Here is a 12,147-nt window from a genome sequence, read left to right on the forward strand (position 1 = left end):
GGGTTTTCAAGTGTTTTCTAATCATCCATTAGCCTTCTAACACAGTTAGCAAACACAATGTACCATTAGAACACTGGAGTGATGGTTGCTGGAAATGGGCCTCTATACACCTATGTAGATATTGCATTAAAAACCAGACGTTTGCAGCTAGAATAGTCATTTAGCACATTAACAATGTATAGAGTATATTTCTGATTAATTTAATGTTATCCTCATTGAAAAAAACTGTGCTTTTCTTTCAAAAATAAGGACATTTCTAAGTGACCCTAAACTTTTGAACGGTAGTGTATATATATATATATATATATATATATATATATATAGATAAACAAATAGATCCAGCAGCACCGGTATAGTGTGGGTGCAAGCCAACGAGAGCAGACCAAGATTCCAATGGTATATATTACAAAAAATAGGCAGCACTCCGTTCAGGCAAAGGTGAAAAAGAGGGTACTTTATTGTCCCATAAACAGCTGTTTATGGGACAATAAAGTACCCTCTTTTTCACCTTTACCTGAACGGAGTGCTGCCTATTTTTTGTACTATATATATAAACGTTATTTTTTATTACAGTCTGCTCGCACTACCTTATGAATGAATAAAAGTATCTTTGACACAGGCCTACAATCAGGGGCGAACACAGAGCCCCATAGAAAAATTTACTGGGCCCTACTGAGTCCCATCAAATTTAGAATGCCACCTCTAGGGAAAGCTATCTGCATATGGATGTATACAGCTAGTATAGAACTCAATGGGAGCTGTGTAAATCTGTATGCAGCTCCATCATAAAGCAGCAACCATGGAAAACAGGATAATGCACACTGCTGGGGGCCCTAAAAGAGTGAGGGTGCCTACTGGGGGTTGTAAATAATAATCATGTATATTCGTATTAGTTGTATCAAGTTGTATCCACAACTACCATTCACAGAGTTTGAGAAAGTTATCCAGCATCAATGTGCCATGTCATATGTCACATTGTACTCTCTAGGCCAAGGACAGTCCCCCACTATAGCCCTTGTGGGCCTAGTCAATTTTAAGGTTAAATCACACTTTACAGATTTACACTTTTTAACATGCATCTGCCACAGCACCACTTGAGTTTGGAATAAAATTCTTTTGTAAAGCATAGGCCATTGGCTTCACTGAACTTGAGCACTGGTTTGTGCACGGATCCAGTAAAGTAAATGACCGGTAAAGTCTGAGATGTAATTCATTTGTGGGTTTTACCTATGGCTGCAACACAAGCCACCGAGTCATAGAAAGGAACATCTGATTATTAAATTAGTATAACACAAGACTGAACACATCATAACAAACTCAGCTCTGCTCCACGCTTAACCATATGACGGAGTGTGCCATTACAGTGTACTTTTTGCTATGGCTTCACCTGTTTCTTCTGTGTTGCCCTTCACTATAAACAATTATCTACTTTAGGTTTTGAAAGGCAAAATGTATTTCTAGGATGTACCACTAAGCAACTAAGACCCCAGTGATTAGATTTATGAGATCTACAACAAGAATCTTCTATTTTAATTTCAAAACTGGCTAGGGAATCAGTCATAGTATAAGAGCAGAAGTCATCTGATTTAATGATGCACACAGCTTTTTAATCTCCTAAATATACTAATTAATTAAAGCATCTGTATCAATAACATCCGTATAGCTGAGGTAATAATGTAAAGAACGACCATTTATCATACAGAGACTGTATGAAGTGAAGATTGAATGGTGGCAGTACAGGTCAACGTAAATAAATATCTTCTATACATGTGGGTAAAGTATTATGCTATGATTATTTTCCAACATATATCAAAACAGATGTAAAAACCTAAAACAACAATTCCCTAAAAATATTGGAAATTTCGCAAATTTTAATTCTCTTATGTGAATCAGTAGACAGACTACCTAGGTTGCTGCCAATGTTATTGTTAATGGGACACAGACCGTCACAAAATATCCTTTTTGATGAGCTGGTAGAGGAAGTTGCAGGGATCATGGATTCTTCAAAAAGAGGTTCATTTTATTATGCCATCACGTCTCCAACTATAGGGTACAGATCCAATGATATTATATTACTTAAAGGGGTCGCCGCCTTTAGGACAAGCATGCATTACATGGTCGTATACTCATGTGAATGGGTGAAATGTAATACCACATATTGCTGAAGGAGAAATGTACAGCTAGTCACCGAGGCTTTCAGCTGCTGGATCGGTGAACAACTACTCGCCAGTGGGTCCTCATTTAGAAAAGAGGTTGTTCAACCCATTTAACAGTCATTTACTACCTTCTCCAATATATTCCTTTAAGATAAAACTTACACAGTAAGTAGAATGCTTATTGCTAGACACTGCATATATACTTTTATATGTTGTGTCTGTACTTTTTCTTTATGGCATAGAAATGTAGCTCGCGCAAGACGACAAATGGTGAAGAACAAGACGTTACTCCATTTGCTTTGTAAATGCTTTGCTTTATAGCTCGAGGCAGATATAGTTATCCTTGATTTCTTCTTGTATACAAATAAGCAATAAAGCACATATTAGTTTCAAACAATTCACAACGCAGCTAATGAGGAATAACAAATGCAAGAAACAAAGGTTTGCAATATCTTTATGAATCACAGGAAAAGCAACAACAATTGTTTGTTGCTTTGATTTATGTATCATGTAAAACAAAAAGGAATGTTTTGCCTTGATTTATACAGATCACAGAACATGTTGGGAAATAAACTTTACCAGACAAAGAAAACATTGAAGCTCTAAATCACATCTTAGAGTGCCTTTTATGGCCTTTTACATTTATATATTGCTTAAAGAAGTGACCATGGGAAATACAATAAGCTGATTACATAAATATATGCACCGTGGTGCAAATAAAGTTTGAGGAAAGCATTCGAATAAAAATGACATTAAAAGATGAGAAAATACAAGGACCAAGCGACATTTCAAATATAAATGCAAAACAAACAGCAATATCCTCCAAGGTATACTATAGAAACACAAGTTCTACAGACTGGCTGAACTCATTAAAGGGTATCCAACTATTAACTCTCTACTGGACAGGCACATGTCCATTGTGTGGACTTAAAGGCAGAACCCTTAGAAAATGGGAACTAGTCAAATCACAAGATCTTCAAGTTTTACATTGTATTTTATTAGCAGTTTTCTCTGACTCTCTCTCTCTCTGACCTGGCAACAATTAGAGCAGTACAAGCAATACTCCTGTAAGGCCCTGTTCACACAAATTACTTTGAAGGCAGAAAACTACACCTCAAAATTATGTCTGCAATGTTGAGGCAGATTTTGATCTGCCTGCACGCCGTTTGCCATGTTTCTTGCATCGTTTTTCGCCCCGCGACCATTGAGCGCCACAGGCAAATAATGCCCCAAGAAACGCTTTGTTTGCCTCTCATTGATATCGATGGGAGGTCAGAGACGTAAATGCCCGACGATAGGGCATGTCGCTTTTTTTCCCCGCAAGCGGTTTTTACAATTCGCAGGGAAAATGCCTCTGGCTCCCATTGAAATCAATGGGAGGCGTTTTTGGCAGTTTTTTGTCGCGTTTTTCGCTTCAAAAAACTTTCAAAGAACTCCGTGTGAACACCCCCTAAGGGGTCCAGGCAAGTACCTCTCCCAAACTCATCTGTGGTGTGCCACCAACTTTCTACACACCACCAGTTGCTGCATTGGAGCTATGAATTTTCACTTATAAAATTAAACAGCCTGATTTAACAGGCAATGATGTGCAAAACTGGTTCCCGACATGGTGCCATTCATTTCACGTAAATGTAAATGCACAGGTCCTAAATAGTGTTCTGTTCCTCCTCCCCTATGGACCCACTAAATATATGATATGGATATTGAGAGGCTACATAGAAGTCATAAAAATCAGTGGGTCACTGCGCTTGAGAAGAAATATAACAGCCTCCCTCAGGTGCCAGCAAATGCACACAATAAGGTACAAGGTTCATGGACATAATAAGTGTTTTGAAGGGGCCCTCACCATTTGCCCGTATGGGGCCAAGATATTTCAGATGGTGGCCAGCTTTCTGCAACAGCCAATTAAAGACCTCTGGACTTATACACTGAATGAGGCTCTTCTATGTCACCTTCTCTGAACAGGAAGTCATTAGGACAATCTCAAGCACCACCCAGCTGCAAAATAACATCCAGCAATCAGCTGTCTGCAAGCAAACATGTCCGCAATTGAGAAATTCCATCAGTTTTGGACCAGAATGTTGCGCAATAGGGGTTGACCAGGCTGAAATATGGTTTTAGCTTAGGCCATAAGTGGCAATATAACACAGATCTGCTTGATATAACTTGATATAACAGCCACATGACAAGCTCAAGTGATTGCTGGACATACAGGCATGAGGAGGGTGTAAGGCAATGTACATGTTAAAGGAGTATTCCCATCTCAAAGATCATACTTAAATGTGTTCCTTATGTAAAGTTATGAATATCGTCTGAGATTTCCATCGGGTTAATCCCTCAGCGGAAAGGCAAACGGAAACCTCAGCTTCCGTTTCATTCACCATTGAACTCAATGGTGATGGAAACCTAGCTAATGGTTTCCGTCTGTCACCGTTGTAACAGGGTTCCGTCATTTTGATGGAATCAATAGTGCAGTCAACTGGTGTCAATAGAAACCACAACTCCTCCGGCAAACAATAAGCCCACACACCGCTCTATTGATGGAAAAATAAAAAAGTTATGGCTCTTGGAAGGCGGGGAGTGAAAAACTAAAATGAAAAAGCAAAAAAGGGTCAGTCCTGAAAGGGGTAATTAATTTCGAATAAAAAACCATTTATGACCACATATGGGGTATTGCCGTACTCAGGAGAAACTGCTTTACAAATGTTGGGGTGCTTTTTCTCTTTTATCCCTTGTGAAAATTAAAAACTTCAACCTTTTTTTAGAAAAAAATGTTGATATTAATTTTCATGGCCTAATTCCACAAAAATCTACAAAAAACCTGTAGGATCAAAATGCTAACTATAAACCTAGAAAAGTTCCTTGAGGGGTGTCGTTTCCAAAATGGGGTCACTTTTTGGCGGTCTCCACTGTTTTGGTCCCTCCAGGGCGTTGCAAACGCGACATGGCACTGAAAACCAATCCAGCAAAATCTGCGCTCAAAAATCCAAAAGGCGCCCCTTCCCTTCGGAGCCCTGCTGTGGGTCCAAACATAAGTTTATGACCACATATGGGTTATTGCCGTAATCAGGAGAAATTGCTTTACAAATGTTGGGGTGCTTTTTCCCCTTTATTCCTTGTAAAAATGAAAACATTTGATGTTTTAGCAGAAACAGAAGGTGATTTTAATCTTCACAGACTAATTCCACTAAATTCTGCAAAACAAATGTGGGGTCAAAATGCTAACTATACACCTAGAAAAACGGCTTGAGGGCTGTAGTTCCCAAAATGGGGTCACTTTGGGGGCTTTCAACTGTTTAGGCACCACAAGACCTCTTCAAACCTGACATGGTGCCTAAAATATATTCCTTTAAAAAAGAGTGGGTCTGCGTTTGGTATACCCGGCCCATCACTTCAATGTCCGTCATGTAATACTACATTCCCCCTACAGCATTGTCTGGCCAGATGCAGCTTTACCCAGCGATAAGAGTTTATTACTGGGGGTTAAAGATCACCAAACCAGCTTATGTTTAAAAAAGGGTTTTAAAGTGTTTTTTTTGCAACTGTTTTACCTTGTTTTGATTTTCAGAATAATTGCTTGCTCAGGTAATTTTGGATTAGCACATAATATTCAAATAATAATAAAACTTCAATTTTTAAAAAAAATCTTAATTACCTGAAGTTTCTTTTGCTGTATTTTATTTTGTAGAATTGAAAGGCACTTTGTAAAATCAGTAAAGTCTTGGTCTGGTGTTTCTATTAATTCACATCCCTATAAACATATAAAAAGATAAAAAGGAAATGTCTATAAAACAGTAATTAGAAATTCAAACAACAACATAAACCAAAACTCAATAGGTTATTGTATAATAAACCAAATTATAGTATGAGAAAACAAAAAATACACTCCAGCACTGGGATATGATGGCTATTCTTTCTATTTGAAATCCCGATACTGGTGGCACATACCAAAAGAATCCCCAAAGTTCCTATTTTCTGCAAGTGATACCACCTGATCTGTACAGGAATGTGGACAAAAATGATTAATTAGGTCAGAAGGTGGATGGTGGTTAATTTACTGCCTTGGTTGCCAAGCATACTGCAGCAACCTACAACTCTATGAAAGATACATAAAAGAGCTCGTCTACATCTGTACCTCTAAAAGGCAAAAATCACACACACTGTATTTGGGGCAGTTTTTGGCTCAGTTATTTTAAGCCAAACATAGGACATAAAAGTGAGGAGATGCATCAGTCTTTCCTTTATAGCTTTCCTTCCTTTTGGATTCCCATTTGGCTTTGGCTCAAAAAATTGAGCCAAAAATTGACACAAAAAATGCATCAAAACTGTGTGTGTGATCCTGGCCATAGGGTTGTAAAGACAAGCAGTGTACATACTCAGCCACTGCTCCATACAACTATTTACCATGAACAAATTGGTGGAGAGAAACAGGGGACTGTGGTTCCTTATTCTAGTGATGGGCAAAAAAGACAGTCACCTGAACCCTACCAATATAATTTTTTTCTATCCTACAGGTGTTAAATGCTAGGAAATTCCTTAACCCGTTAAGGACGCAGCCTTGTTTTGGCCTTAAGGCTCAGAGCCCATTTTTCAAATCTGACATATTTCAATTTATGTGGTAATAATGTCGGAATGCTTAAACCTATCCAAGCGATTCTGAGATTGTTTTCTCATAAGACATTGGGCTTCATGTTAGTGGTAAAATGTGGTCGATATATTCAGTGTATATTTGTGAAAAATTGCAAAATTTAGAGAACATTTTGAAAAAATAGCTTTTTACTGAATTTAAATGCATCTGCTTGTAAAACAGACGGTTATACCCGCCAAAATAGGTACTAGTTCACATTTCCCTTATGTCTACTTTAGATTGGCATTGTTTTTTTTAAACATATTTCTCTTGGACGTTACAAAGCTTAGAACATAAACAGCAATTTCTCATATTTTTAAGAAAATTTCAAAAGCCTTTTTTTTAAAGTACCTGTTCAGTTCTGAAGTGGCTTTGAGGGGCCTATGTATTAGAAATCCCCATAAAACACCCCATTTTAGAAACTAGACCCCTTAAAGTATTCAAAACAGCATTTAGAAAGTTTTTGAACCCTTTAGAAATTTCACAGGAATTAAAGTAAAGTGGAGGTGAAATTTGCAAATTTCATTTTTCTTGCTGAATTTTCCATTTTTTTTCTGTAACACAGAAGGTTTTACCAGAGAAACACTACTAAATATGTATTGTCCAGATTCTGCAGTTTTTAGAAATGACCCACATGTGCCTCTAGTGCGCTCATGGACTAAAACACAAGTCCTAGAAGCAAAGAAGCACCTAGTGCATTTTGAGGCCTCTTTTTTATTAGAATATATTTTAGGCAGCATGCAAGGTTTGAAGAGGTTATGAGGTGCCAAAACAGTAGGAATCCCCCAAAAGTGACCCCATTTTGGAAACTACACCCCTCAAGGAATTCATGTATGGTTGTTGTTACCATTTTGACCACACAGTTTTTTCACAGCACGTATTTGAATTGGGCTGTGAAATTTAAAAAATGAAATGTTTTCCAATAAGATGTCATTTTTTATAACATTTCTTATTTTCACAAGAAATAAAATGCCCCATTTTGTTCCCCAATTTGTCCTGAGTGCGGCAATACCCCATTTGTGGTGAAAAAACTCCTTCTGAGCCCTCCCATGGGCCCAAACGGCAAAGTAACGCTATGTATTTGTTGGAGTCCAGATTTTGCTGAATTGGTTTTTGGGTGCCATGTCGCATTTGCAAAGCCCCAGAGGTATCAAAGCAATGGAAACCCACCAGAAGTGACCCCATTTTAGAAACTACACCCCTCAAGGAATTGATTTATGGTTGCTGTGACCATTTTGACCGCACAGTTTTTTCACAGCACGTAGTATAGCACGGGTAATTATAGACAAGTAAGCTTAACATCCATCGTGGGGAAAATGTTTGAGGGGCTATTGAGGGACTATATACAGGATTATGTGAAAAAAATAGTATTATAAGGGACAGCCAGCACGGTTTTACTAAGGACAGAAGTTGTCAAACTAACCTGATCTGTTTTTATGAAGAGGTAAGCAGAAGCCTTGACAGAGGGGCCGCTGTGGATTTAGTGTTTTTGGACTTTGCAAAGGCATTTGACACTGTCCCCCATAGACGCCTAATGGGTAAATTAAGAACTATGGGTTTAGAAAATATAGTTTGTAATTGGATTGAGAATTGGTTCAAGGACCGTATCCAGAGAGTTGTGGTCAATGATTCCTACTCTGAATGGTCCCCGGTAATAAGTGGTGTACCCCAGGGTTCAGTGCTGGGACCACTATTATTCAACTTATTTATTAATGATATAGAAGATGGGATTAATAGCACTATTTCTATTTTTGCAGATGACACCAAGCTATGTAATATAGTTCAGTCTATGGAAGATGTTCATGAATTGCAGGCAGATTTAAACAAACTAAGTGTTTGGGCGTCCACTTGGCAGATGAAGTTTAATGTAGATAAATGTAAAGTTATGCATCTGGGTACCAACAACCTGCATGCATCATATATCCTAGGGGGAGATACACTGGCGGATTCACTTCTTGAGAAGGATCTGAGTGTACTTGTAAATCATAAACTCAATAACAGCATGCAGTGTCAATCAGCTGCTTCAAAGGCCAGCAGGATATTGTCGTGTATTAAAAGAGGCATGGACTCACGGGACAGGGATGTAATATTGCCACTTTACAAAGCATTAGTGAGGCCTCATCTAGAATATGCAGTTCAGTTCTGGGCTACAGTTCATAGAAAGGATGCCCTGGAGTTGGAAAAAATACAAAGAAGAGCAACGAAGCTAATTAGGGGCATGGAGAATTTAAGTTATGAAGAAAGATTAAAGTAATTAAACCTATTTAGCCTTGAAAAAAGACGACTAAGGGGGGACATGATTAACTTATATAAATATATTAATGGCACATACAAAAAATATGGTGAAATCCTGTTCCTTGTAAAACCCCCTCAAAAAACTAAGGGGCACTCCCTCCGTCTGGAGAAAAAAAGGTTCAAGCTGCAGAGGCGACAAGCCTTCTTTACCGTGAGAACTGTGAATCTATGGAATAGCCTACCGCAGGAGCTGGTCACAGCAGGGACAGTAGATGGCTTTAAAAAAGGGTTAGATAATTTCCTAGAACAAAAAAGTATTAACTCCTATGTGTAGAAATTTTTCCTTCCCTTTTCCCGTCCCTTGGTTGAACTTGATGGACATGTGTCTTTTTTCAGCTGTACTATGTAACTATGTATTTTAATTGGGCTCTGAAATGAAAAAAAAATGCATTTTTTCCAGTAAGATGTCATTTTTTATCAAAATTTCTTATTTTCACAGGGAACAAAATACCCCATTGTATTGCCCAATTTCTCCTGAGTGCAGCAATACCCCATTTGTGGTGATAAACTGCCGTTTGGGCCCATGGGAGGGCTAAGAAGGAAAACACCACCATTTGGCCTACTGGAGCTTTTCTGGTGCTACGTCATGTATGCAGAAGCCCCTGAGGTACCAGTACAATTGAAACCCCCGACAAGTGACCCCATTTTAAAAACTACACCCCTTAAGACATTCATCTAGAGGTGTAGTGAGCATTTTTACCCCACAGGTATTGTGTAAAAGACAATTGCGCAGCAGATGGTGCAGTGTGAGATTTGCAATTTTCTATACATCTATGCCATTTCAGTGTCCGATATAGTGTGCCACCGGAGATATACACCCCATAAACTATAATGTGGATTCTCCCAGGTACGGCAATACCCTACATGTGGCTGTTTTTAGCTGCCTGGGCACACAGCAGGGCTCAGAAGGGAAAGATGAGGGGGATAAGCTGTGATGAGTGCATCAGGGTAGATGAAAATCTAAGAGATCTATGATAAATTTTAAAACACTTTCATAGAGAACACTGGTTTTTCGGGACATGTGTCACATTGATATATTGTGTCCTCCCTTATCCCCCTCTTATAGCAGACGACTTTGCACCTCTTTTGGCTTTTTCCCTTCTTGCCAGTTTGGGGAACTTCTCTTGGAAAGTGTTGCCCTGGTACGATGCCTGTGGCCTCGCTAACCAGAAGTATTGGGTGCCCCCTTCTTGGTCCCTAAAGATTAGGTTCTTGATAATGATGTGCACGGCCAGCTTCTTATACCACACCGCATGGCGCTGTAGGGCTTCAGGACTTGATCTGACAAGTCCACCCCTCCCATGTACCTATTGTAGTCAAGCATGCAGTCTGGTTTCAGGGTCTCTGTACTGGTATCTCGTACAGGTTCATGGGTACTGGTGTGGCCATGTATTGTTGTCAATACAAGAACATTTCTCTTGTCCGTGTACTTGACACACAATATGTTGCTGCTAGAATGTGCCCTGCTCTCACCCCTTCTTGTTTGCCCAAGCAGAGTCTTAGGGAGGCCTCTCAGATTTCTTCTAGCAGTGCCGCATGCCGCAGGACTTCTGGGAGCGAGGCAGTTGAAGAGTGGGACGCTGGTATAAAAATTATCCAGGTAGAGGTGGTAACCCTGGTCCAGCAGTGGGTGCACCAAATCCCACACAATTTTTTCATTAACTCCCAGTAAGGGGGGGGGGGGGGCATTCTAGGGGCTGAATACTGGTGTCCTTCCCTTTATATATCCTAAATTTGTAGGCATACCCTGATGCACTCTCGCACAGCTTATACAACTTCACACCATATCTTGTCCTCTTACTCGGCAGGTACTGGCGGAATTGAAGCCTCCCTTTAAAATCTACCAAGGACTCATCAATAGAAATACACTTCTTGGGGTGTATGCTTGGGAAAACCGGGCACTGAAACGGTCTAATAGGGGTCTCTGTTTATACAAACGGTCAAAACTGGGGTCATCTCGGGGGTGGGCACTGCTCATTATCAGTATAATGTAAGAAGCGAAGTATTGCCTCATTTATTTATTTTTAGGTTCCAGTTCAGTTCTGAAGTTGCTTTGATGGGCCTATATATTAGAATCCCCTATGAAACACCCCATCTTAGAAACTAGACCCCTCAAAGTATTTACAACAGCATTTAGAAAGTTTATGAACCCTTTATGTGTTTCACAGGAATTTAGAGCAAAATAGAGGTGAAATTGAAAATTTTTATTTTTGTCAGAAAATCCTTTTTATACCATTTTTTTTCTATAACACAAAAGGTTTTACCAGAGAAACGCAATTCAATACATATTGCCCAGATTCTGCAGTTTTGAGAAATATCCCACATGTGGCCCTAGTGTGGTAATGGACTGACGCACCGGCCTCAGAAGCAAAAGAGCACCTAGCGGATTATGATACCTCCTTTTTATTAGGCACCATGTCCAGTTTGAAGAGGTCTTGTGGTGCCAAAACAGTGGAAAACCCCCAAAAGTGACCCCATTTTGGAAACTAGACCCCTTGAGGAATTCATTGTACTTTTCAAGGGGTGCACGCAGCTTTTTGATCCGTTTTTATTCTATTTTTAAGTGGTGTGGTGACTAAAAAACAGCAATTCTACTATTGATTTTTATTCTATTTTTTTTACAGCGTTCACCGTGCGCTATAAATGACACATTCACTTTATTCTGCGGGGCGATACGATAACGGCGATGCCGGATGTTTATAGTTTTTTTTATGTCTTATGGCGTTTGCACAATAAAATAAATTTTGTAAAAAAATCATTCACTTTTTGTGTTACCTTATTCTAAGTGCCATAACTTTTTTATTTTTCCATCAATAAAGCCGTACGAAGACTTATTTTTTGCGTAACGAACTGTAGTTTCGATTAGTACCATTTTTAGGTACATGCAACTTTTTTGATCTCATTTTATTCCATTTTTTGGGTGGTGAAGTGACCAAACAATTGTGATTCTGGTACTGTTTATTATTATTTGCTTTTATGGCGTTCACCGCGCGGGATAAATAACGAAATAATTTTGTAGTTCAGGCCGTTACGGACGTGGCAATACCAATTATGTATAGTTTATTTGTT

General features: G+C 39.0%; 1 protein-coding gene across 3 annotated transcripts in view; it reads right to left on the reverse strand.

Annotated features, from left to right (window-relative positions):
- The window catches only part of TPK1 (thiamin pyrophosphokinase 1), a 682,711-nt gene that overhangs the window by 294,771 nt on the left and 375,793 nt on the right, over nucleotides 1–12,147 (reverse strand). For all 3 annotated transcript variants that reach the window (XR_012847973.1, XR_012847974.1, XM_075828584.1), the window contains exon 6: nucleotides 5,812–5,907. Coding sequence is in view for 1 of the 3 variants with exons in the window: in XM_075828584.1 (XP_075684699.1) it covers nucleotides 5,812–5,907 (96 nt within the window). In the remaining 2 variants the exon portion in view is untranslated. The remainder of the gene's footprint in view (nucleotides 1–5,811; nucleotides 5,908–12,147) is intronic.

Source organism: Rhinoderma darwinii, chromosome 5, assembly GCF_050947455.1.
Source record: "Rhinoderma darwinii isolate aRhiDar2 chromosome 5, aRhiDar2.hap1, whole genome shotgun sequence".
Lineage (NCBI taxonomy): Eukaryota > Metazoa > Chordata > Amphibia > Anura > Rhinodermatidae > Rhinoderma > Rhinoderma darwinii.